General features: G+C 46.6%; 1 protein-coding gene across 7 annotated transcripts in view; it reads left to right on the top strand.

Annotated features, from left to right (window-relative positions):
• GNAO1 (G protein subunit alpha o1) overlaps positions 1 to 27,326 on the top strand; it is a 147,178-nt gene that overhangs the window by 55,135 nt on the left and 64,717 nt on the right. Inside the window, exons 4-5 of one of the 7 annotated variants that reach the window (XM_074913058.1) lie at positions 20,158 to 20,177; positions 23,792 to 23,832. The exons of 3 other annotated variants lie outside the window; for them this stretch is intronic. In XM_074913058.1, the coding sequence (XP_074769159.1) occupies positions 20,158 to 20,177; positions 23,792 to 23,832 (61 nt within the window). Of the gene's footprint in view, positions 1 to 2,215; positions 2,257 to 10,906; positions 10,936 to 17,134; positions 17,167 to 20,157; positions 20,178 to 23,791; positions 23,833 to 25,247; positions 25,277 to 27,326 lie in introns of all 7 variants that reach the window. 3 more of the 7 variants (XM_074913057.1, XM_074913060.1, XM_074913056.1) reach the window with 3 other exon arrangements.

The following is a 27,326-nucleotide window of genomic DNA, read 5'->3' as shown; positions in this document are numbered from 1 at the left end:
CAGAGGCAGTGGCAGGACTGAGGACACAGCCACTGTCACCTGCTGCCTTCCAGTCGCTGGAAGGGAGCACTGTGTGGGAGGAGCTCTCTTTTGTAAGATCTGCTCCTGTGTAACTGCATTTTTCTACTTGTCAGCTTGAGATATTTGTGGATTTTACTTCATTTCAGGCAGGTATCTGTTTAGACCAGCTGGCTCCTACTGCGTGTCCCTAACCCAAGCTCTCTGAGGAATGCAAAAAAGCTACTAATAACTTTGGGGAGGGCAGATGAGGTTAATCAGGCACTGCCATGCTGGTAGGAAGCTTCCGTTTGATATCTGGTAGCTAATGGGGTGATCTGGGGGATGGACGCAGGTTTCCTGGGTTTCTGCCGCTGCAGTGAGGATATGGCCAACCCTTGCTGGTCTGCTTTTGTAAGCGATGGGAACTTCAGCATGGTGAAGTGTAACTTAGGGCTGCTTTGTAGAGGAGCAGGATGGGGTGAGAGAAAAGGGGAAAGGGACTAAGAGGGTCATTAGCCACCCCACTTTTGCCTGGTGTCAGCATTTGTCTGGATGTCCAGCTGCAGCTGAAGTCTGATTGCTTTCTGTATGCAATAACCATTCCTGCTGTACTGGGTCTGCTGGGTTCATCACTGTGAGAGTGCCAGACAAATATTTCAGCCTGCCCTTCACTAAGATGTAAAGATCTGTCACTCTTTTCCATTAAGACCAAAGCCATCTTTCTTGCATACCTCCCTCTAGGTCCATCCACGAGGTGCATTTCAGTTACCATCATTCATGTTTCTGAGCAGTGGAGACAAATAAAAGGCAGGGCATTTCTTGAGAGGTGGGAAACATAAAACAGAAAGGAAGCACTTATTATTTTCACAGCCTGCCTTGTTGCCAGGGAGATGGTTGGCTCATTCAGGAAAGGCTTGTTGTTGCTGGCTGAGATGGCCAGTGTATTGGGAATCATTGCTGCAAAATGAGGGTGTGGGAGAAAGAGTGAGACAGCAAAGAACAAGGGAAAGCCTGGAGTAACCTCTGCCTGCATGGTCATGGGGCATGACCCACAAGCCCCGCTACACCAGTTCTGGAGTCTCTCTAGCCAAAAGCCATGTCTTCCACATCCCACTAACTAATGTATTTTCCTCCTTTAGAAATCCCTTGAGACCCTGAAAATACAAAATCTTTCTCTAATAAATAATCACAGTAACAGCAGAGTGTGAAGACAGTTTATGGTAGCCCTTTGTGTCAGCTAAAAGAGCCTGAAAGAGTCTACTTCCATGCCTTTGCTCTAGCTCTTAGGGAGAGTCAAACTCACTCATCATCAGGAGAGATCCCAGCCAAGTCAGCTGAGACCCGCAGCCAGACCCAGGAGACCTTGCTTTGCTGCAGCAGCAACAGCACAGCTTGGCTCTGTGCTCCTGCAAAGCTGAAGTCATGGTCATCACGTCAATAACATATGATGATCTTCATATAGCAAAAAAGATCACCCCAGAACTGGTGTCTGGTTCGCTGTAGTCACGCTACTCATAAAGATAGCATTTAGAAGGGAGACAAAATAAGCTTGTGTCATGGCTATAAACACATCATGGCTTGCTCTCGCAGACAGAATTTGGCCTAGAAGAGCCATCCAATTAAATAAGCAGGTTGTATGGTTGGAATCTTTATGTAGAGTTTTACTTAGGCTAAGTTCGTCAGTCTGTCCTCCTTTCCAAACTGGGTAATTACAATAGAAAACTGGCGATTCATTTAGGGCTAAAATGTGATCTTAGCTCTGGCACCGCATGGATTACAGCTATTTATAGGGCAGCAGTAGTGATGATGAACAACAGTCAGAATCCCAGTCTTCTGCAAACGTGTCACAGTGCTTGTGACCAGGAAGAAATCCTGAGTTTGTGAGGGAGGAAGATGACACCAGCTCTGAGGAAAAGGGGAGGAACAGGGACCCAAATAGAAGTAGCCTAGAAAATGTAATAGCAGTGGAAACAGCTGGGTGCTCTAGGCAGGTGACTGAACTGCATGGACAGCAAGGCAGTATCAGCTAACCTGTCTTCCAGCAGATGATTATCAATCACTGACAGAGCTCTGAAAACCCAAACTTCCCCACGGTGACCCAATGTACCCAGTTCTAGTTAAAATTCCTGAAGAGTGAAAAAAGGCCGTGTGAAATGGAGCTGAAACGAGGCAGGGGAGAGTGGGCGGCAGTCGCGTAGCAAGTTGGAAACGCGAGTCGTGTGGAAGGCTGCTCTCTGGAAGGTGCCACCTTGCTGAGTGGTTGATATGCCAGCGTGATGTTTTTCACATTGGTCCTGCTTCAGGATGCTATCTGTGGTGTTGGCATGGCAACGCTTTCATCCTCACTCAAAAGTAAACACTGGGTCTGCTTTTTGGATTCTCCCGGACACCGTGGGCTGGTGGTGAATGGGCAGGAGTCAGGGGTTGGGGTGGGATAGAAGTTCACCTGATCTTCCAGTCCCTCTGTGCAGTCGGAAACCTGTTCCTAAGAAACACATTTCCAAGGGGAAAAAAATATTTTGATGCACTTCAGCATCATTTCTAAGTGAGCCAGATGAGAATAAGTGATGGAGTCACACCTTAAAATGCCACTCAGATCTGTTTCTTTGGTGAGCACTTAGCATCAGCCAGGTGCTGTAGATTGGTGACGCTTGCCATCCATGCCACCTTCTCAGTTCTGAGATCAGCTTTATAGCTAACCAGCCTATGAAACCACTGACCAGAACAGATGCCATCAATTAAAACTGGCCTTTTAATTTTCTCTTGAAGAAAAGCAGAGGCGGGAAAGAGATTTCTCAGGGGATCATTGATAGGAGAGAGACCACAGTCATCTCACTCCAACTCCAAGCTCCACATTGAATCTAATCACATCTTTCACCACCTAAAGAGGACTTTAAAGAAGATGGTGCCTGAGTTTTCCCAGAGAGACACTGTGAGAGGACAAGGCAGCAGTCACTGGTGCCAGGAAAGGGAATTCCAGCCAGAGACAGGCTCAGGCTTGTAGCACTTTCCTTCTTCTCTCCATGATGTTAGGAGGGATCAGGACAATCCACTTTTGAAGGGCCACCCAGTCCTTTGGGCTTTAGAAGTGTAGAGGGATAGGAGAGGTCTGAGGACATAATGTGTATGGGAGGATCAGTGAAAATAGGAAATACCTGAAAGGTGATTTTAAAATTATGAGTATTGCCTTCCTTTTCAGCTAGCCGCCAGGAGAAAAGCTTGTCAGATGAATTCTCCTGGCATCGTTTGCTTCCTGGCTGGTGGAAAGCACAACCTCTTCAGGTGCAAATCCATCTTCAGAGCTGCTTTTTTTTTCCTGGTGCCTCTGCTTTCAGCTGCCATTTCAAGCTTGATTTCTGAGTAATGAACAACACTAGTCCTCCAAAGGATCTTTGAAAAGGATCCCCACCTCCCCCAAAACTGTCCAACATCCCTGTTCAACTGTGAAAATGCAGACTCCATGCCTCTTCCCTGCTCTTTGCTTGCAAGCTCTCTCTTTTCACTGAAAGAGGGATGCAATTTTCCCCCACGAGTTTTATGTGTTTGATACTGATTTTCGGATGATACAGGCTGTATTTTTAGTTTGAAAAGAAGAAAAATAAAACCTAACCTATTCCCTTGGAAGAAGGACTGCCTTCATTCCCCTGTGGGATTTGTTATTCAAATGCAGCCGCAGTTAGGGCTGCCAGGGAGGTGATGTGACAGGGAAGCACTTGGCACACAGGGGAGAGCGAAGCAGCCTCGGGACTGTGACATTAGTGGTGAATTAATGAGAGGTGGGGTGCTGCTTTCCATTCCCACAAGATACCGGTGGGAGATAGCTCCTCTGGGAGCCCCAGGAAAGCGTCAGAGCATGACAACACAAAAGACAAGGTGTTAAAAAATATTTGGCATAAGAGCACAGCTGGATCAGAGCCCTGGGAAGGTGAAAACCTCCTTGCTGCCCACAAAGGGGCTTCCTGACATCTCCTGGATCCAGGGTGGGATGCAGGTCAGGTGAGGGCTGGCTCCACACCACCATCCACTCCTGGGCCAAGGCAGATTTCAGCCCATCCAATGGGGCTCAGCACAACCACTCGCCGCAGAGCAGACAGCAGTGGCCTTGCCCTGGGTGGCATCTGGTGTCAGTGAACACAGTCAGATACTGTTTGTCCTTCTCTAGAGCCTTTCTATCTGTGAAGGGACTGAAGGACCTGTAAGCCAGAACAAAAAATACATCTAGTTACTTATGTACTGTGCAACTGAGGTACTAAGGTTTAAACACACACCACAGCAGAGGTTTCAAAGATGCTTATATGTGTTTCTGACTATATGGGTGATCAGACACTTGCTAAAACCCTTCCAGAAAGACACCATCATGTTTGAGACTGAAGTTCAGGTTGCATCTGGCCGCCGCCTGATGCAGGCAGGGTGCTACCTTTAGGTATGATTGCGAGTGAGCTCTCCCAGCAGCAATTGCAGATAGCTACAAACTACTCAGCACATTTCAAATACATGTCAGTTATTAAGTGGATTTATTTCCATCTCTTCTGGGAATTGTTGGGAAGTGCTGCTGAGTCATTCTGCTTACTCACCAGTTTTAGGAGTGCCATTTAAAATATTTGTTTTCTGAATGCCTTCTGTGATGTTCCTATTATTTGAATGTCTCCAGATGTAAACCAAAAATATTTATATAGGGCATCCCTGGTCTTAAATGGATCTTTGGTGTGTAACTCACAAAAAGGTATAAAACAAATGTTTTGAAAAGGGACCTCTCCCTTGGCTCTGTCATTTGATGTTTATTCAGAGATCGTGGTGAGGGATAGTACAGTCTTTGCTCCGAAACAGCAAGAGCACAGGCAGGCTGGGCTTGGGAAAGCTTGGGAGGGAGGGAGGAGAGCTGGGGCAGCTGCCTTGCTATGCCTGGGCATGTGGGAGAGGAGGGATGGGGAACATGGTTCTTGCTTACACCACATGCTGATAAACTTAGGACACAATAGTGGGCCACTCTGGCCGCAAACCCCAAAGCAATTTGGCTCCCTGAGGGACATGACGTCAGGTGCCCTTGCAAGAGCAGCAGGTCCAAGGGCACGGCTGAACCCCGGCGCTCAGCCGCCTCGGGCTCTGCGCAAGCAGGTTTTGTTGTTAGCTCTGGTGGGGAGGTGTGGACAGCCCGGTGCCTTCACATGCTGAAGTTAGCCCGGATGGAGGGACAGCCCAGCACAGAGGAGCCATTTCATGGCCTGTGACTGTGAAGTCCCATCCTTCCCAAAGGGGTATTTTGCTGGCAAGTCAAGCAGACAGAGGCTCCCAGCTGATACACTGCCCTTGGGGAAATTAAGATGTGCCGACACTGCACCCAAGCCCCACAGCACTCTGCTACTCCTAAGGGGAAACTTGTCCCTCCAAAGTGAGTGGCTGCTCCTAGTAGCCTGGGCAAGTCAGCTGGGCAGGGAGAGATCTTGCAGCCACCTCGGGAATGGTGCCTTCCCCCCAGCAGAGGCACAGCAGGATGGCAGTACCTCAAACGTGTCCCTTGTACTGCAGCAGTCACAGGGGTGGTGGAAGATCTGCCACACATGAAGACTTTATTACCCAAATGCAGGTTTTACTGAGGCTGTTAATCAGCATTGTGTACATTGGTAATAACTGAGTAAAGATACCACATGGGAACTCATTTAACAGCTACAATTACTGCTTTGACATGAGCCTCCCCTCCCGAGTGGTGTGTGAGGATGTCTAGCTGCGCAGCACGGACCAGCCTCACCCAGGGCAGCAGGAGCCCAAAGATGCCATTCACCCCGGGCAGGACTGCTGCCGCGGGAGGCCAGGCAGGAGTTCCCAGCATTCATTCAAAGGAAGAAGAGACTCGAGCTCCAGATGAAGATTAGACACAACAAAGCCTCAAGAGCTGCTGTAAAACAGTTATCATTTTGCGTCGTGGCAATGTTTAGCCTTGTGGTCAGAGAGAGAAAATGTGCAGGAAAGAAGCTCAGGACACGCAAATCAGCCCATGTCTGGTTTAGGGGTTTTGATAGATAGTCACTGGGGGCCCCAGGATGCCTCATCCTTCCCCAGCAGAGACCCACATCTGTGACACGTCTCCCCGGAATCGCTTCAGGCAACACAGTGCATCCCTCCCAAGTGTCAAAACCCACTCAAGAGCCAAAGAAAATCTCACCCACAGGCTTTGAACAAATTTCCTCCGTTCTGCTGTGCTCTTCCTTTTCCAGGGCTGTAGGAGTTTTCTGGTTTGCAGCATATTATATCTGTGTTGATGGCATGACTGTTGCTAGATACTTTTCCCTTGATAAGAAATAATTCCCCTAGGTTGGCTATTTATAATTAAGTCCTCATTGGTTTAAGACTAGATTAACTCCATTGATTAGAGGGGAATTACTCTTGATTTACACTGAGATCATGGGAATGGAGGATCAAGTGACACATAGGAACAGTCCCACAGTTACATGCTCCAGTTAGTTCTATGGTTGTCATTGGCTTGTGGACCCATCTTTCTGCATTTTGAAACTACCCCTGAGCAGCTGTTTGCTGCTTTATGGGAAGGGGGTTTACTAATCTGATCTCACCTGCTGGGTATACATTACAGATGTTCAGTCAGGTATCTAGGCTCTTGGGTCATATGTTGAATACAACCAGTTACTTTTAGTTAGGCTGATAGAGAAATTGGTTCTGATTTGAAGAAGATTTACAAGTAGGGATGGGAGGGGAATGTATTGCACAGAGGAAACAAGCATCCATTAATGAGAGAAGATGCAAACAGACTTACAGCTCCAGAATAGCTCCTCACAGGTTTGGGAAGCAAAAAGGGTCCCATCCAGTTCCCTCCTACCTGCAGGCAGCTCCTGTGCTCCAGAGGAGGCAGCCTCCATGCCAAGCCCTCCTCGGGAAGGGCACAGCGAGACAGAGGCATGCTCGCTGCCCCTGGGACCGCAGCTCCCCCCGTGCCTGCCCGTCTGTGTGATCAAAGCCCAGCAACAGGAGGCAACGGCAGAGAAGTAGACAGCATTCTCTAAGGCCAGGAGAATGTTCAGCTTGCCAATTTTACTGAGTTTTTATTTAAAATTGTGAGTGCTGGCAGATGATTTTCCAGGCAACAGAGGAAAATTTTTCTGAGAAAGAGATCCCAGTAGTCGCCATCAAGTGAGTTTGAGTTAGTTCTGTAAAGTTATGAATTAGTTTTTTCCAAGTGAGAACCAGGTCTCATCTCCATTCCTCCCTTCTACATGTCATCACATTTGTATACTTTTTCTTCTTTTATGCAGGACAGGTTTGGCAACACAGCCTATCTGGAGGCGCAGTGTGACATTTCTGTGGATGCCAAAGACAGGGGAATTTTAGGCTGGTTTTTCCTCACCACCTCACAAACACCTTAGCCAAAGGTCTCGAAGCCATTTTTCTTCCATCTTTTATTCTCTTTAATTACTGTTATTGGTACTATAAGCTTTGGAAAGGTTTTCTCTTGCCAAGTTCCACTGCTACATTTATGAGGCATGCAAAGGTTTCTAACCGGTGATATTTGTGCTGTCCTTGTTTGAGTCCCTTAGTTTCAAACAGGCTTTTGTTTTACTACAGCTTCCCTCGATGCGCATTGCAGGCAACCCCTCCCAAGGTGCACAGGTTTTTGCTAGCAAGTTCAAGTTCTGCTTCTCTTAGCTGCTGTGGCATGCCTGTGTCTTCCCATGCTCACTTCCACTGGTGAGATCCTTCACCCGGGAAAAGGCCTGGGGTTAAATCTGCTGTCTGCAGTTGGGGTGCACCCACTGCTATTGCAGACTTCTTTCTTTAATTTACTCCAGAGGCAAAAGATGTACCAGGGCTGTAAAGACCATATTCAGCATTACAGTGGATCATGAGCCAAATTCAGGCTGGTCTTGTGATGAGTGAGTAGGCAAAAATCCTTATTTCCTCAACTTTCTCTCCAAGAACAAAACCTCAGGGAAGGCTATAGGACGATTTGTAGCAGCATGCAAGGCTCTGCAGGACTGAGCCCTTGGCTCAGCTGCTCTTCATGTCTTTGTGGACTAAGCGATGAGCATCTTCTATTTCTTGTTGGTGATCCAAGAAATAAAATCACATGCACAAAACAATCCCAGCCCTAAAGCCCTGAATTGTGTACCAGGAGGAGGAAGCCTATCCCCCAGCATGAGGACTGAGCAATTTCAGCACCAAGGCTCTCAGGCCCTGAGGTTTCAGAAGCCAAGAGGAGCTGGACCCAAACTACACCTCTGCTTATTTCACAGTCGTGGGTTGTACTCACAGACTTTTTACTGTACTGAATTAGCTTAAAAGCCAGCTCTTGGGCTGATACCCCTTTTCTGGTTCCCCTTTTCCCATTCCTGAAGGAGCTGTAGGGTGCAAAGCCTGTCCCTGCTCAGGCAGTTGCCGCACTCGATGTGCCCCAGCAGCCAGCCGCCGGTTGTAAGCCAGCCGTGCCACTGCATTCAGGCACCTCGATGGTCCTTCCTTGGGCACCGCTGCATGGTGAGGCCAAGGAGAGAGCCATACCCAGCACGTTTCAAACCAGAAAGCAGGATCAGTTGATATTTGGAAAAAGAAGAAGGGTGATGAGGACAGAGCTGCTAATAGTAATCCACACGGGCAGCAGCTCTGAGCTGCCTTTTCACCACTAATCATATGTCCCCTAAAATCCTGGGCGGGCAAGACCCCAGTTCTGGGGTCATGCTGCTTGTCAGCATGCATTTTCAGCTTCATTTCTCTGGACTGATCCAAGAGCACAAGGGATGGAGGGAGTGGACAGGCTATTGCACATGTCACTTTCTCCTTTGCCATCAACTTTGCAAAGAAACAGTGGGCAGCAAATAAACACAGGGCTGATGGGGAGGGGAAGCCTATCACTCCACACTATCGTTATCTGACTTGCCTTGAAATCCTCCGAGAGATTGCCAGCAATTAGTTCCAGTGCTAGTGAGTCTTCAGTGACCCTTTAGGAAGAGAACTGAGCTCAGGAGCCAAGTCTACTGCAAAGCACCAGCTTTCTGCAAGTTAAATTCCAGATGTAAACAGACGTTATCCCCAGCAACCCTTACAAACCCTATTATACGCATTGGGCAGCACCAGCACACCATGCTGTTATAAGCCCTTTTTCCTTAAGAAGCTGTTGCTTTGGTTTGGGAAGAATTAGTCTAGCAAGTTCCTTCAGGAGGAAAAATCAGATTTCCCTTCATACTGCTTATACAGTTCCTGGTTCAGACCAGGAGTTACTGACCAGATGGCTACACTCAACACTGCAAAGGAGGTTTAATAGTGCCAAGACAGTTTCCAGTGAACTGTTTGTCCCTATGCCCCCCACCAGCACTGAAGTGGGTTCTTCTCTTGGCTGTTCTAGCAGAGGGGTGATTGTCCACAGGCTAAAGAGTGGGGTCTCCTCAGGTGGGCAGGGGTGATGCTGACTTTGCTCTGTTTATTCCTTGCTGAATCAGACAGCTCCTCTCCTCTGGGGCAGAAGCTGGGGGAAGTATCTGTGCTTCCTTCTTTCCAAGTGGCATGATTCGGGTGAGCTTCGCTCAAGCACCCTCTGCAAATAGCAGCCCAAGTCTGGGCATGCCACAGAGACACACCGACTTAATTTCTGTTTCCTCTCAGTTGGTCTGGAAGGGGAGTCTGCTAATGAAAAGTGCCCGTTAATGCTTGTGGTAAAGGTGTTAGCTCTGAGAAGATTAAATTCTTCCAAAGCCACAGAGACCCAGCCCTTGGCCTCTCTTGTAGGCTACCATAATACTGGGTTTGAACCAGACATCAGGATGTTATGTGAAACAATTAGTTGAACTGCCAGCACCTTGATGCACACACAAAATTACAACTATAAATCCACGGCATCTGAAGCAGTGCCTAGCACCTAAATCTGGATGGACGTATGCTAGGAGTGGTCAGAAATAAAAGTGCTGATGTGCAGAAGGAAAAGAGATCCAATTTCACATGCAGGACCACCAGCAAAGCTTCGTAGATGGTTGTTTCTAGCTCTTACAGGGAAGAAATGGGCAGTAGGTTCTAGCTGAATGCTAAACAGGATAGCAAGTAGTGGAGTGATAAAAGTAGCATCTCCGTAACTGTAAAAGGTTGTTCTAAAGGTCAGATCTGCATGTACTCTCCTAGCTCTGTGAATAGCTATTCCTTTCATCCCTAAGTTGAGCTTTTGACTAGGACAGGCTGAAATAAACAGGGCTAAAGCTGTCCCATCCATTATCACTGGGAATGGCTTGCCTCCAAGAGCAGGCTCTGCCTCTGCAGATACGACACACGGTGTGGCAGAGAGTGACCCACAAGGGCAGATGGCTCACGTGGACCATCCTCACCACCAAGCCTTCATCCCCGGGCTTCAAAATGCCGCAGTGCCCCTCTGCGGAGAGAGAGTGATGCTATTGCACTCACTGCCAACACGCCCTGAGTACACACCTCCTGGGCAACACCTTTGAAAGCATGGGCAGAAGCCAGAAGCTTTTCGTTTTGTATACACTACTCAAGACTATTTATCTGGAGTTAAGGCTTCCTTTTCCACCTCCTTAGGTGAGATGTCAGGAAAGAAACCCTGGCAATCCTGCCTGTACGTTTTCTCTCTCACACTAAGTCAAAACTGATGGCACAGACAGACAGACTGACAGCCACTCTGCATGGAGGGGGCAGATGAGGGTCTGATGGTTTTGCCACTTGAGTTCCTGGGGGTAACAACCCTGCTTGTCCCATGCTTTTACTGACGTCCTTCTGTTGCTGTGGCAACAAGGCACTTTAATTGGCAAGTAAGAAACAAAATTAAAACCAAGGCAGTTTATTAAATGTCAAACCAAGTTGGTGTGTCTCACAGAAATGCCCCCAGGGCACTGAGACGGGAGCGCAGTGACTCTCTGGGCATTCAGTCAGGAGCTAGACTCCTCCAGCAAACAGACAGCAGTGCCAGAGGGGAAGGGACAGTTCCTCTGGGTCTTCACGTTGCCATCATCTCTGAAGGAGCCATCCTGCCTCTTCACACATCAGTCCGGGGATGCCAGAGCCAGCCAGGCCCTGAGATACCCGTCTCTGCAAAGCCATTCCTATGTCCTTGTGTAGGTGGAGGAAGGCAGCTACATTTGCAGGGTATGCTAAACCTCAGCGGCCTACACAGTGAGGTCCTGCTGCTACCACCATCTCCAAACTTTAAAAATGTTGTCAGTGACCCATTAGTCTATGCCTAGAAGAAAACATAAGCTGAAAGACTTAATTCTTGCTTGTGGAACTAGAGAAACTGATCTTTGCTGTCCTGGGAAACAGCCATCCACGGTTTGAGGCAGGAAGACCTTAAAGTGCTCTGGTTTCCGACAAGAGAATCAATCCTATAATACTCTTCTGCATCACCAGATTTCAAGAAGCAAATTTTGTTGGTCTATCCAGCTGTCCTATTTATAACCAGCTCATATATTACAAAAAGTTTATATTTTACAGTGCTTTTTAATTAGATGTTGTAACTACAATCCTATTTCATGCCACTCTAATTTGCTCCATCACAGCATTTTAAGGTTTTGTATTAACTATATCATGCAGGGAGAAGTCTTCAAGGGTTTGAAGCCAGCAATTATTCGCCACTTTGATTTGTACATAAAGCTGATGTGAGTTCACATAGCAACATCCCATCATGACGTCTGAAACCTAGGATTAAAAGACACTGTTAAAGCTTTGTCCAAAGTCAGGGGTCATTTAGTCCAAAAGCATGGCAACTAAGAGCAAGCTTGCCAGCCTAGAAAAGATTTTGCAATTGCAGTCACTTCTGACCTTTCCAAAAGGACTGAATTTTTAAGAGTCCATATTTGGTAGATCTCCAGAGCAATCTACATCTAAGTTTGTGGCTGACATTCAAATCTCTAAAATTGGAAATGGGCCTTCACCGCTTGAACTTGAAGATTATTCATTATAGACGGAAAGATTTTGGGAGTAACTGGGCTAGTGTGGTTAAGCAAACATGACTGGATTAGCAAAGGGCAGGATTAGACATTACCCATTAGCACACTGGCATGTGCAGTAGCAGAAGAGGTGTGGGCTGATTCTGTATGTTATTATAAGTGAGTAGTGCATACAGCTGCTCACCTTGCTTCTGCAGACCAGATATCCACTTGGACTCATTAAGAGACTCCCTAGTAGGTGTGAACAACAAAGATTTGTTAAATGCACTGGCAAAATTAGTTTTCCCATGCAAGACTGTAGAGTCCATGTGATATTTTCAGGGAGCTGTTCTCAGCTATCTGTTTAGTTTAAGAGCTCCAGTCTAGGAAAAACAACAGTTTCTAAATGTGCTTTACATCTGCCTTTGCCTCCACGTCTATCTTCAAGACTGAAACCTTTGAAAACCTGCAGATGTGTGTTAACACAGCAGAGCTGGTCTTGCCAAGCTTCTACATTAAAGAGAGTAGCAGCCCTAGGTTAGGGCCTTCCTTAGCTGAGCTCTTGGAAGAAAACAGTGAGAAGTTGCCAGGGGATCATCTCTCCCACTCCCTGCTCTTCCCTCAGCCCTCCTTGTTCCAGCCATGCCAGGCACAAGCATCCCCACGCAGAGGGCACATCCTCAGCCTGGGCACATCCAGCTCTGTTGAAGTCAATCTGGCCCCAAGGCTTGTTTTGCTATTTTACAACAGAACAAATAGAGCAACATTTCATAACGTCCTAATGAGGCACATTGAAGAATGCCCAGGAGACAGAGACAATATCAGTGTTCCTTGGCACAGAGAGAAAATCAAAGGCATTTGTTTGTTATCTGAAATGTCGATCTCTGTTCCTTTCAGTGGTGGGCAGACATTTTTATAGTGTAGGTTCCTGGAAATACTCAGATGTCACTGTTAGTGCATTCTAAGAGCATTACTTATTTTCAGACGTACCTATAAAAACTGAGACTGGAGCAAGGAACTATTTAAAGCCATTATGGGTTTGTTAAGCTTTAAGTAGTGCTTTGCACTCTGTATGGCCCCAAAAGACCTAACGCTTGTGGACACATTCTTCTTCCCACTGAATGGGAATTATATCATTGACTTGAGAAATCCCTAGTAAGGGAGGAGTCTTTGCCCACTGAATTGCTCAGGGTGGAGCCCAGCAGCACCTCAGCAGAGATCAGTTTGATCAGATACCAGCTACATCTGGCCAGGGCATTAAGGGAACACCATCTATCCTGTAAGAGTGAGCATTTGGAAGCAGCTGGTCTCGATCTCTGCTTAATATGTCAGAATTAAAACCAGTGCCATGAAGAGGCATCGCGACAGTCATGAACATCCCACTGCATTACAGTATGACAGCTCATGAGCATGGGATCTGCCAGTGTCCCAGTCTGAGCCCCTTCCTGGGTGCCGACAGGGTCCAAGTCCGAGGGCTGAGGCCAGCTTTCCAAGAGCTATAATAGCCCTCTCGCCTGCAGAAAAGGCAGTGGTACCTCTGCGTCGTTGACAGCTGCTAAAGTCTCACCTACGATCCTGATGGTGCCTTTAGAGAACATGCTGTTCATTTTGTCAAGCTTGCTGCTTTTTTTAAAGTTTCAACACTTGTTAAACATCTTCCACTTCTCTAGCCTTGGTAACCAGAAGACATAGCCCAAAGGCAAAAGTACCAATTATCAAAATACCTTTGGAGTCTAGCTCAGGCTTGTGCTGGGATAGGGACCAGGGCTAGTACTGGATGTATTTGCTGGGAGGAACTGACAGCAGGTGACTTCAGATGAATCACTTAAGGTTTAGGCTCAGAAGGCTCTTGAGACCTGCCCCTCAAGAGAGAGCAGCAGGTACAGACTGGGCTCCATCTCCTCGCCCACACTGGCAAAGGGGTATTTGCCAGCCTGGTGTATCTGCAGTTACAGATCATAATGGGAGAGTTTGCTGCTGTGCAAGTCTCAAAGGAGGCGTACTGCAGGATGTGCACATCCAGGTAGGCTGATCAGAGGAAAGAGTCGAAGCCCAGGGAAGGTGAGCTGAGCTGACCTACTCTTCAGAATGACTACAAACCCCTGAACAGTAAACGCTGCTGTATTGTTAAGAAGCCAGGCAATTGGAAGGTATTATCCCATTAAAGCAAGTACATCTCCTGCGAAAAGTGTTTCCAGTGGAAGAAATGCTGTTATGCTAAGGTTGACCCTGACAGAGATTTCTCCATTCTCAGTTGGATCTGAGAAGCAAGTATGTTAATAAACTCACTGCTGAGCAATTTACTATGTACACTCTACTCACTCTGGAACCCAAATTAAGCATAAAAGAACAGGAATTTTTTGCTTATTTAATAACATTTTTTCTGAATGTCACTATTTTAAAAAAAAAACATTAGACAGAATAGCCCCCACCCCTCACACCCCCACACCAAAGCCAAAATGATCTCAACTAGGTCAGATATGTTCATTGTGGTTACTCCAGTTAAAAAGCTATCATCTGTCAGGGTTGTAATCATCCATCAGGACTGTATCAGCCATCCAACTTGTAAAAACGAACACTCTTCTGTTATTTTTGAGGACACACAGGCTGTTCCACAAGATCAGCTCGTGCCCACTATTTCAGAATGCCTCTGCAAGAGATTGAAATAAAGGAGGAGAGTGGTTAAAAAAAGCAATTCAGACATTAACAATGTCATGGCAACAGCAAATTAGAACCTCAAAAGCAGAGCTCAGCTCAGTAAAGGTTTAGGGAGTCACTGCACCGCAGGACTGAATGAAATATTCAGCACATAAAAGAGGTCCCTAAATGTTTTTTGTATTTTTGATAATGACGCCAAGCTGACTGCTATTTATGTATAGTTTTGCCTAACCATGGATTTTTTTTCCCTGCAAAAGATTTTTAAATAGTATACTTGTCAGGTAGACACGGGTCTATTTTGATTCTTGGGGAACTTTGGCATTTGCAAGCGTAATCATAAACATCAACTTTTGCTCATGCAGAAAGCTACTGCTGTAGCAAAAATTGATAGAAGGAGAAATTGAGCATTTTGGGAAAAGGCAGCAAGCGAGAAATTTTGTATATTGGATGAGATGATGTAACATGAGGTGACAGCCTGACCAATAGTGAGGTGTGTAATCTCAAATTCTGTGTTTTTACCTAATGCTATGCATGTGTACAAGCAGACAATAAACCTCCCAAGCTATTTCTTTCCCCTCACTGGCCTATAGCTTCTCTTCTAGGGTTTTTTCAAGCATTTTCTTCCCAGTGAGGTCAATCATGTCAAGCTGTCCAAGTATCCAGTGGCCATTCCCACCTCCCATAAGCATTGCTTGCCTGATCTTTACTTCAAACTACATTCTAGTGCTTAGTCTCTTGATTCTATTAGCTACCCATGGCTGATACCAGTTAATGGGATGGGATCAGAGGAAAAAAAACTGCATTGTGAAAAATATCCTCTAGTCTTAATTTGGGTTTATGCCAGGCTGGCAGGGAGAGAAAAACTCCAGCAGAGTATGTTCGGTACACTAAAGAAGACTCAGACATGAGACAGTACTAAATTTTTGTCTTTTGTTTATATCCTTCTTTCTGCCTTTTGTCCTCCACACTTCTCAACTTTTACCCTTTCCCTTCACCTTTGCTATACAAGCTTGGGAACTTGAAACAAGGTTTGAAACACCTTGGGACTTTCAGTCCGTGTCAGTGGTCTCGCACCGAGCACTCCATGCTGGTGATCTACAGGGTCACTGCTAGCATTTTCAAATTCCTGCCTGATACTGGATGGGAAAGTCTGAGCATCTGAGGCTGTTGTGGTATTTGCCTATTAGATTGCCACATCCTGAGGTTCTCCTGCCTTTGAAGATGCCAGGTGGCTTTTAGCTAAGTCTCTCCTTCCCATTACTCTAAACTCTGTCAAGTCATTTCTCACAATGCTGGAATCTTCTGGTTTTGAACTTGTCCTTAAAGTGAAATTTTATGTAGTGCTTACACACTCACCCCCTGAGTCATAGGGGTCAGGTCAGTTTGGAGCTGTGAACTTTCCCAGTATGTTTCAGATCAAGTTCTGCCTTCCAGTGACTCAGTACCAACAAGTCTTGAAGCCTCGCACCAGTGATACACAGGCATTAGAAAGAGTAGAACCTAGCAGACTTTAAAAGTTACAAGCTTTTATGGTTTGCCAGCTGGGAACTCCTGATACCCAGATCCAAATCCAGTGTCCTTTGTACTGCTGGACGGGCTGGGAAGCACTTAGGTTTTGAGTCAATCAGTACCAGAGCGGCCACTGAGCGAGGGTGGAAGCTTTTCGTGGTTTGTGCTCTTAAGCTTAAGTGGGCAAGAGGGCTTTCAGACTGTAATAGCACCTTAAGTTAGGGCACAGTAGAGTTTGAAGTCTGCTGTTTCTTGAGTGCTGCCTGTAGCACCATTGGAACTCTCGGGCACCATCATGGGGTTGCCTGATGGAGGGTTTTTTTGGCTGAATCTGACCAGTGGGTTGCTGAACAGCCTTAGGGTGGCAAGACAGCTTCACGTTTCCAGAAGGAGAACAGGGGAATTAGACATACACTAAGCAAGATCTTAACAATATAGCTAAGAGCAAAAAGTAGCTACAAAGAGAAACAAAAGGTGTTCGGAAATCAAAATTGGAGGAGTTCCCAAGGGTCCAGCCTCCAGTTTACAGTACAGTTTGCCGTTTTTCCTCTTCTTTAGGAACTTTAAAAAAAGCAATACTAGAGCTTAGATTTCACACTTCTTGGATTTCCCTCTCCTCCCTGTCTGAGCTCCTGACTGCTCTTAGTTTTAGGAACCCTAAACCCAAAAGTACCTCCTACATTGCTGCAACGCCCAAGCAGTTGAGCCAGAGCCCAGAAAAGCCTTTATTGTGAAGGTGATGGAGCTTATTTCTCTCCAAAGAAACGTGTCTAAGATTTAGTTTCTTAGTCTCAAAGCCATGACTGGGATCCCACTTTGCTTTGGGAAAGAACACAAAGCTGCCTCCAGACAAACAGCTGGCTGGAGAAGAGCAGTCAGTTTGCAGGCAGAATTGACTGGGGGCAGATAGCCTTACAAAATGGGCATTTTTACCTCTCCAGATTTAGAGGGATGACTATTTTGGAGGATCTGTTGCATGCAAATAGAGTCTAAAAGGGTTAGAAGAGAAGGATGATACTGAAGGGAAAGAGAGAAGACATCATCTGTATCTCTCCAACTTTTAACTTCGTTGCCTCTCAACAGCTCCATCCTAAAGAGAGTAACTCTGCTGTCAGGAGCTTCAGAGCCCTCTGTACTCTACTAATCTCCTATTATTGCTTGTCAGAAGCCCCTTAAAGCAGAGTATGGATTTTCTAACAGAAGCCCTGATTGCTACATTTGAACTTGACTTGTCCTCTCAAGTACATAGAGCCATTGAGTTATTGAGACAGCAAAAGAGCTGTGCCCTGAGCCTTCCCCTGCATCTGCTCAGCTCTTCAGCATCCTGCACTCCTCAGTCCCCTGGAGCAAAAGCCCTTCTGGTGCACCGGTCTCTCCATTTATGTGGCTTTGCTAACCAGCATTAGCTGATGAGTAGTACTGGCTGTATAATCACCTGATGAAGAGTTCCTCATGAGGCTGGGCCCAAAATACTTGACCAAGTATCTTTAAATTGAGAGTAGCAGTAGCTGTTACTGGTTGTGAGCACAGGGGCCGCTCCCCAGCCCACCCAACTCTGATGTGCACTGGCCCACAGACTGATTCCTAAATCCCACACCTCTCTGTCCAACTTGCTTGTGCTGGTACAGGAAATATCTGTCGGTTTTGTTATCCCTTGTTTATCTGCCTTTCCCATTGCTATTCCTTCTGATAAACCTGGAGGGTTCTGGAAAGTGGTTTTGGTGCTTTGTTTTTGTGAGGTGTGTATTTGTATGAGGCACAGGCAGCCTTTGTTCCCCGGTGTGTGTGCCCCATGGAAATGCACCTCATAGTGCTCCCTGTGTATGTGCTACCTGGTAACTTAGGAGTTTATCTTTATCAGGCTCCCCAGGAATGTATGAGGAATGAATGCAACTTAGGCCATCACAGCGGTATGTTCCCCTGACATTTTCTTGGAAAAGCATGATTGCTGTGTGAACTGCATGGGGGAAGAGCTGGCTCTGGGTACGGATACATCCCTGTTGCTGCCCGGGGTGCGATGTTACACATATCACTCTGGAAAGTAATGTGCTGTTGGGAGCACCCTTTCCCTCCACCACCTCTTCATCATCGCCTCCAAACCACCTACTTCTGCATAGCTTTCACCTACTTTTTGAAACTTCTTCTCAGGCTAGATTTCCATCAGTGCTTTTGAGAAGAAGGGGCTGCCAACCTCGCTGTCACTCCATGTATGTCTCAGCTACACAACCACCCCTTCTCTCCCACAACGCCTGGTACCAACAATGGCCAGGGGACCTGAGCAGCCCAAGACCTCTCCTGGCTCTACACCTTGGCTCTCACCCTTTTTGAGGATGCTGCAGACTGTTAAAGCACTATAGAACCCCTTCGCTTTGCCCGTCTCACACTTAAAATGCAGTAGATGGAGAAAGCATGAGGAAGGGGGAACATGTTTTCTTCCCGGTGACATGCTAAGGTAGTATCACCGATGCAACGCTGAAGGATGGAGCTGGGGATTGCTTCCTATCCCCACCACAGTACCACACAGGTGCTACGCTGGGTTCTTCACCATCAGGGCAAGAGTACCTGAAACACTTGTTGCTACTTAAATGCATGCTATCAGCAAAAGCTGCCTGATGGATCAATTAGCATAGAATTTCTGGTCTTTTTTAGCAGAAGGAGCTATTAATAAGCAATTACGTGTGGATTTATGGATCTGCAGGTGAATGTGCCCACAACTCTGTAACCCTTCAACCTTGATGTAATGGTTGTGCACAAGGTGGAAATGACCACTGAGACCAGCAGTGGCAAGCAGCACTTGCAGCTGGAAGTAGCTGGTCTCTTGGTCTTCTGTCACTGTTCAAGGGCAAAATTTCCTTCATCTTGCTGTCTGACACAAACGTGCTCTGAATGATGGACAGGAAACTGATATTTTTTGACATTTTAATCATCAAAACAAATCAGAGCCATTTTTTTCCCTGCACATCCAAGTGAAGGAATTTAAAAACAAGTCCCCTTCCCCTAAATGGAAGGAGCTGAGCTAGTGCCAGCACATGCACTCTAACCAATTTTATTTATTTCCTTGAAAGTAATTTTCTGTCTAAAAATGCAGCTTTCTCAAAATCCCACAATTTTCAGGGAAAGTGGTTCTGCTGGAATTTTTGACAGTGAAAAGCTGAACAGAACAGTTGGAATATCTTAATTTTTGCTGCATAGCAATAACAATGCTTATCTGATAAGTGGAAGTGAGAAGAAAATTAAAATTAAAGGAAAAAATTAAAATAGCATATTTTGTTATTAATGCAAACACTTGATAATGCTTAAGTGAGAGAATTTAATACTATCTAAACGTGACATGGAGAGAACCACCTGCCAAGATCTGTTGGCACATTTGTTTTGCAAAAACCAGTGTAACTTCTTGTCATGGCACAGAGGAGAAACCCCAGCATCCAGCTGGCTCTGACGGACATGGGATTGGCAAAGCTGAATAGGCATCTAGCGTCAAAAAAGAAAAAAAGAAGCCTGCATTAGCATGAACATCAGCTCTCCCTCCGCACCTAAATTGATGAGAGCGATGAGTGATCACCTTCTTTGCAAGTGTTGACTACAGTTCCTTGCAGAGGCTGGTGGCACCTTAGCCAGGCACCCATGTAGGCAGTGTGAAAACAGCCCCTGCTCCCCTCCTCTGCAGGGGCGAGTCCTGGACACAGTATGTGGTTGGCACTGCTTGTTTCTCCCAGGAAAGCAGATCCTTCATCTGGCACCTGAGCCTCTCGGAGCGGGCTGCAGACATGCTTCCTACCGAGCATCTGTCTCCTCGTCCTGCGGATGGGCACGCTCCAACCACCATCTCACACACTCTTGTTGCCTTGACTTGATGGAAGAAAGTATCACAGACACAGGAGAAGGCTCATGGTCTCTGATTCTCCTCTCCTCTGTTTTAGTGTGAACAAGAACAATTTCTCCAAAGCCACTGGAGGTGCAAACTGTGTGAGAGAGGAAACAGGACCCCTCCATCTGTGTACTTTTCAGGGTTGGAGATGTTCACCTTCAGTCAGGGAGATGAGCAACAAGAAGGGAAGGTGGAAAGTGTCAGTGAAGAGACAAGAAACATACTTGGGAGGAAAGAGAGAATAATTAAACAAAGACTGAAAGCAGGCATTTATTGTACTTCTGGAAACAGTTCTGAGCTTGAAAGCATCTGCATCTGAAGTACAGGAAAAACTGAATGTTGCTGTCATGGTCCCAGGAGAGAGGGGCACAGTTCTTAAAGTATGTAAACTTCAGAGAAATGCAGTCATCTGTTATGGCTATGAGGACTCTATTTTATTTTATTTTTAATTAAAAGGATGTTTTGAATTTTTCCCACTAGCTGTTTAATTTAATTCTCTGATCTAGTCAGAAATCAACTTCTAAGAAGGACTGGACCTGGAGAGTAACTCAGTGGGAAAACACTAATGAAGCTCTGAAATAAAACTCTCTGTCAGAGACATGGGACAAATACAGCACATGGTGACTTCAGCAGAGTGGAGACGCACCCTGTGGGGCACAAGGCATCTCTGCAATGGGCAACTTAATTCCCACTCACTACTTGGGTACTTGGAAGATACCCTGAGTGTGTCTTCCAGGAGGGAAACGCCTGGCATTTCTCTTCTGCAAGAAATGCTGTCTGGTCCGTGGGGCCCGCTGGGAGCAGCGTGCCTGTGCTGAGACGTCAGTAGCTTTCCACTTCAGCTCCATGAACACAATTCCTGTGCATAACTGTCTGAGCATCTTTACTCTCTGAAGATCTCTGTGATTTCAGCCGCTTCCTTTGACAATATAAATAATATGGTCTATTCTTAGCTCTACAGCAGTATATTCAAATCTATCTAAATTCTGCAGAATTTTCCATTTCAGATGTTTGGGCTTCCAGAGGCAGACTGCTGCTTATCCCGTGCATAGCATTATTCCTTTGATACATGATCTGAAAATTCAATTATCAGACCAATTTCTGTTTTTTCTGAAATTTACAAGGAAAACATTAAAGTTTGATTAAGTGAGAATTCCCACTGGACTGATCAGCAATAAGACCCATATTAAACTGTGCTTTGCCGTGTTGCAACACATGAGGAGTATCTGAATGTGAAAGCCTGTTGCCAAAAAAACCCTCTGAACATTGAGCAGTGAAAGACATATTTCAGTCATCATAAAAATGAATACATGCTGCTGTAGTGCCAGAGCGTGGCCAGGCCAGGTGGTGTCAAAGGTGCCTTTCCAGTGGCAGCACTGGGAGTCAGCGCTTCACATTAATTATACATGCAGCTGAACTTAAGGGGAAACAATATGGGGTCCTAACCTTTGGTGTTACAAGGTGCTGAACAGCATCACATGGAGGAGCAAAGCAACAGGAAAATAACTCCTTCTTATCTGGAGCTAGATGAAGAGCAAAATGATACAGCTTTGTCATCCCATGGAGATCCCTCCAGGCATCAATTTTAGATGCCTTGCACCAGAACTAGGAGAATGATGGCCATCGTGGGCATCTCCGAAATGCAAGTGAGGGCTACTGGTTGTGAGGCACATGCACCTAAAAGACACTTTCATGGGATATAAAGGTTTATCTCTTACAGCTAACTGTAGTATGAACACAACTCACTACGGGCAGATAAACATCTGCCTAATTATGCCCTCCCAAAGATCGGACTGACATCTTAAAATACAACACTTGCGCAGGCAGTTCACTTGCTTCTGCAATTTGCAGGTGTAAAAAAAGCAAATTCATTTTAGACATTTGCTTGGGGAACAGATGAATCAGTAAAGGACAGAGATGCAGATATATACAGTTGCATCATCAATTAAATGACTGAAGACAGCTTAAAAACTCAGAGCTCTCTCAGCTGCTGGTTTACAAGCTTAGTAAGAAGGTGCAGTGCCTGTGCAAGGTCTCTCTTTGCACCTCATGTCTTCTCTAAGTCCTTGTAGTACCCAGAACTGTGTTTCTTAACAAGGTTGAAGATTATTTCAGTGCTTTCATGTACTGATGACACAAAACTGTTTAGAGAAAGTAGGGAATTTACTAAAAGGGGGTTGAATTGTTTGAATTTGTTAAGAGATGTTAACATCAGGGGAACTCAGCAACCATGAAACTCTCCATTTGCACTGTGGCAGTGGGTGTCTGGGCACAGTAGCTATCATTCTCCCAATTTCCCCCACCCCCACAACATCACTTCAATTTCCAGTGTGACACCGAGGAGTAGGGAAAAGCACAGAAATGTCTTTTAACCTTCAGCCTCCATCAAATCAGAATTTCCTGATGGGCACACTAGTGCATAATGCATAAGCACTTAGAGTGGTCCCGCCTCTTCCTCTCGTGGAGGGGTTAATAAGTAAAACGAATTGTGTGGTGGCAGGGCTGGATTCCTTTGGAAAGCTCCTCTCCCCTTCCAGAGCCTCTGGATTCATCTTTCTTAAATAAACACACTTCAGAAATCTTTTGGAGTGTAAATAAGTCAGGGCAGCAGCAAGAAAGCAATTGCCAGTGAATAATTTGTAGAGCTGCTTGCAGCCGGCCTGCCCTCCTGGAGCCAGACCTGCTGGTTGGCAATGCCCTGTTTATACCTTGATGATCTCGGCACATAAGCTCCTTCACTTAAAGAGGTTTCCATGATACCCACTCATTTTTTTTCCTCCACCCGCCCTCCCCTTTTTTGAGCTGTAATAGCCAAGATACTGTTGACTGTGAGTACTTCAAACAATAACCTTCTGAATGATTTAGCAACACAGCTCCTTCAATAACAGGTTCCTTTTGGATGAGATGCATTCATATTTATGTAGGACAGAGGTTTTGGAATGCTATTAAATTTACATGGCGAGCTGGCAGAGCAGCCATCTTCATCTGATACAGAGCAAGGGAAAAACAGCCTCTTCATAGCAGCAGGGAAATATTTATGAACACAGAAAAATCCGCCAATGTTCATTACCCCAGCTAGGGGATGAGGACAGTTAACACTAAAATGGAAAAGCTTATTAAATTATGAGTCCATCAGGCTGGTCTGGTGGGGTGGGATGGAGAGTTTGGTGGTGTAGGTTATGCGCGGGTTTTTTTGGCTTGTTTGACAAGCCACTATTGTTGGAGGGGGTTTCGTACAACCTCACAGAAATGAAGAAGGAAGAAGAGGAAAAAAACTCGCTGAGGTGCAGCGAGGGTGGGTAGAGATACCACATCACACAAACTCTTTGCACAGATTGGCGCTCCCACAGAGGAAGCAAAGCTCAGTCCAGTGCATGGAAGTTGGGCAGAGAAGGGGACCAGCACCTGACACCGCAGCCCAGACGGATGCTCCCTGCAGAACGCGGTGCCTCAGGAGTTCGTTGTCACTCACCCAGCAATTGCAAAGTTTGCAGATGGATTTTGAAGGCAGGACTCACCAGACCCATGAAATCTGGTTGACACAACATTCCCCACTGTAGATCATGACCCCTTCAGCTGAGACTCTAGAAGGAGACAGACTCATCTCTCAGGGCTTTAGCTACAGATGCAGCCAGATGTTTCCTAGTCCAGCCAGAGAGCAGAAGAACTCTGCATGGAACTAAAGAATGAGCCAAAAATCAGGCGGTGTGGGGCACTGCTGCAGTGCAGGGATGATTGGCTGTGATGGAGGGGAGCATGGGACCAAAAGTGGCATGACCCCTTTACCTCCCATGTCTGGGAGCAGAGCTGCTGGAAAGCTCTTGTGCAACCTCCACATCACAGCAGGGTGTGATCATTGAAGACACAGCACCTCGGCACTGCAGAGCAGTTTGATATCAGGTGACCATGAGAGTGGGTTCGGCACGAGCAGCCAGAGGTCCAGTCCAGCAGGAGCAGCTGTGCTGACTCCTCTGCAATATGGCACCAGCGCAGTCGCAGACGCTGACCAGCCCCACGTGTGTTTGCTGTGGCTGGGGCCGGGGGAGCTCGGCCCTGCTCTCTCGCCCCAAGGCACCAGTCCCTGCCTGATGGCTGCTGGCAAGCCAGTGCCTTGGCTATGCCACCAGCCTGGTGTCGTTTGGAATGGCAGTGCCTAAGGCTGCCCTCTCCCCCAGCAACTTGGGCCAAGCCAGGATCAGTGCACACAAGGACAGATTGCTCAGGCAGGAGAGAATCAGAGGAGGGACTCAGGGATGCCGAGCACACAGCATCCTTCTGCACCTCGAGGCTCGTCTACTCTTGCCTTCTGTGTGAGGGGCCCAGTGTTGGCAGGAGAGGTGCAACCCCAAGCAGCTGAGTGTCCGCTACCTTTGAATGGCCCGTGGCGCTTTTTTGCAAGAGCAGAGTGACATTTACAGCAGCACCGTGGCTGACCTCCAAAGTGTGCAGGTTACATTTTTGCCTGCTTAAATATTCTTTGTGGTGTCCATGAGCTCTAGAATTCCAAAAGCACTGGAGCAACTCCAGCTGAAACAGATAACTTGATGTTATTCATTTGGCAAAGCAACATTTTCACCTCTGGGGCTGTTCAGTAGCCCCTGCGTTTAACCCTCACAGTGGCTGCCTCCTGGCCATTTGCACAGTGGTGGCTCTGTGGTAAATAAGCAGTTTGCACAAAGTTAGAAATACTACGGAACGTACGATCTCTTTATTAAACTCACTGGGCTGTAGGTGGCAAATAACTTCAGCAATTCCCAATGGCCTCAAAACGTAGCGGCTGCAGAGAGGCAAATTAGTCATTTTCTGCTCTAAATACTTAATGTCAGTGCTAAAAATGAAGAGATGGAAGAATGTCCTGGAGAAGCAGATCAGGGTGCAGCCGAAAACAAACCCCATCCTCATCTTGTGTAAATTGGTGCGGAGCAGCAGCAGAGCCAGGCCAGCAATGCCAGTTTACACCTGCTACCCAGCTGGTAACACCAGCATCACTGACCGAGCAGCATTACAGGAGAATGACCTACACAATGCTTGAAATACTTATACTGAAAAACAACAGTCTCCTCTTGTTTCTGACCAAGGAGAGCTTGAAATGGAGGCAAAAAAAGATGACTTCAAACGTGCTGCCTGCTGACAGGCCGAGGGACGTGAAAGGCACAGCATGAGGCTTTTCTCCTTGCTATGGGAAATAAGGAGGGGAGAGATAGGAAGCTGGCATTGCGGAAAGGAATTAAAGAAAAAAAGTACTAACGAGCACAGGCCATGGTGTGCCTTGAGAGGGATCAATGCGGCAGCTTTCCGATGTGGGCTAACTGAGGTGGCAGTAATGCGGCCCGGGAACGGTGGAGCCCACAGCTCTTGCCCGGGGATGGGCAGAGCAGGAGCCTCTTGGAGCCAGCCGGTGCAGCCAGCGGGTATTGTATCACGGGCTTTGAGCTGGGAATGGAGCCTGGCACCGGGGCTCTTTTACTTGTTTGATTAGCTCCTTTTCCTTTGGCAGCTGAAAGGATACTTGGCAGCACCAGGGCTTCGCATCTTGTTGAGCTGAATAGGAGGGAGCAGGGTTTTGGCAGGGACAAAAGAACATACCACTGCTCCATCAATGGCCTCATTACTGAACACTGTGGCTCGCAAGGAGCGGCAAAGAGCCGCTTGCTTCTGGTAGGTGTACAGGGGTTGGAAATGCATTTCCAGCTTGACCTATTACTCTGAAGATACCAGCTCAAAGAGGAGTTGAAAGCTTGACAATTTTTATCTTCAGAGGAGATGTGAGTGCATATTGTCTATCCCTGAGCTGAGGGTTTGAAAGCCAGCCTCTGTGTGTGTGTGTCTGTTGAGAGCAAGCAAATGAGCTAAGCCATCTGAAGCAGAAGGGTTGCACAGAAAATTAAGACAGGAAGGTTTTCAGGAAGAGGTTGGAGTATCCCGGACTGCTCAATGGGTGCTCAGCACCTGATCCTGTTTGGACCAAGGGTAACAGCTGTATTGTCTCCTGTTCATGCCTCTTGAAAAACTGAAAGAACATGAGAAATCAGCCAGCAACTACTCTGAAGAGGTAGCTGATCACCCAGCTGGCTGTGGTTTAGCTCCAATTTATTCTATACATTTATTACAGTATAAACCAATACTATTTATTCATTCAGACGTAATGACAAGACTGTCCATGCAGATGCCATTAGTGACCTGAGCAGATACATTTTAAAAGACACCTAGGTGAGAATTTTTAACAAGCTAATAATAATGTATACTGCAAAGTCTATTTCCTCTATTGTTGTATCCAAGCAATGGGATTTTCAGGAACATTCATTGTTCCCTGTTGAAAACAATCTACAGATGAGCCCCATGTTAATCAGGTTAGGTCAATACCAAGTGCTTTGGTAAATCCCAAGCCCTGTATTAATATTATGAACAATTTTGAGAGTCAATTGTACAGAGGGTGACACAAACTACACAGTATATGTCGTGTTGAAGTGGGGCTGAGTGCTTTTTAAAGTGTATTTGCAAGTGAAAACTTGATGGGGTCTGTGGGAATCATTTCAGGTAGAAGTGAAGTTCAGCCACGTAAGGATGAAAGTTATGGCAGTGACAGGAATACTGCACAGGAGTTTAGGGCAGAAAATTGTCAAGTGTGTGATATGCTTGGTGGGTACCTGCAAGTAGGAAGAAGTGAGGACAAGAAGGTAAAATTGCTGTACTGGTTTTGATGCAAACATCCAAGTCCCACACTTTCCTGATTCTCAAAATCATGTCCTGTCCCTGCCAGTCCGTCCCCAAGCCCCAGCAGCTCCCAGTCATCCGGGCTTGCCCCACTGAGTGTCCCCTGGGAAGAGGGGGAGCAGACTGATACCTCAGCCTGGTTGTCCACAGCTTTCCTAACAGATGGTGCCTCCCTGCCCTGTGCTCTGCAGGCAGTGACTGCAGGCAGGTTGCCTGCTCACCCCGGCAGCGTCTTCTCAGGAGTCAAAGGAGGGCGACAGACCTGCACTACCTGTGGCATGTGCAGCCGGGGTGTGGTGACAGCACACTTCACGTGGCTGGAGGCAGAGGCAGCCCTCCATCTCTGGGCAGGGCGATGGGGGCCAAATTCCAGACTTGCTTCACCAGGGCAATTTCAGAGGAATTCCCTGGAGTTAAGCTAAATTAAAACCATTTCAAGGAGGGGGAGTGAGGAGCAAACCTCATCGTCTCAAGAGTTGCTCAGATAGAGCTCTGCTTGGCATACCAAGATGAATAATAAATAGTGGTTGTCCATCCATGCGGATAGATTTGCTCTGCCCATAGCAGAGGGTGCAAAAAAAAAGTGTGAAGGGAGCATTTCCCAGCAGCTCTCCATCTGCAAACCTCTTGCTCACATGGTATTGATTGAGAGAAAGTCAGAAAGACATTAGTTAAATAAAGTGTTTTAACATCAAGCAGGACATCAATGG

This window comes from Athene noctua, chromosome 9, assembly GCF_965140245.1.
Source record: "Athene noctua chromosome 9, bAthNoc1.hap1.1, whole genome shotgun sequence".
Classification (NCBI taxonomy): Eukaryota; Metazoa; Chordata; class Aves; order Strigiformes; family Strigidae; genus Athene; species Athene noctua.
Note: the sequence above shows the minus strand (reverse complement) of the source record. Positions and strands in the feature narration are given on the sequence as shown.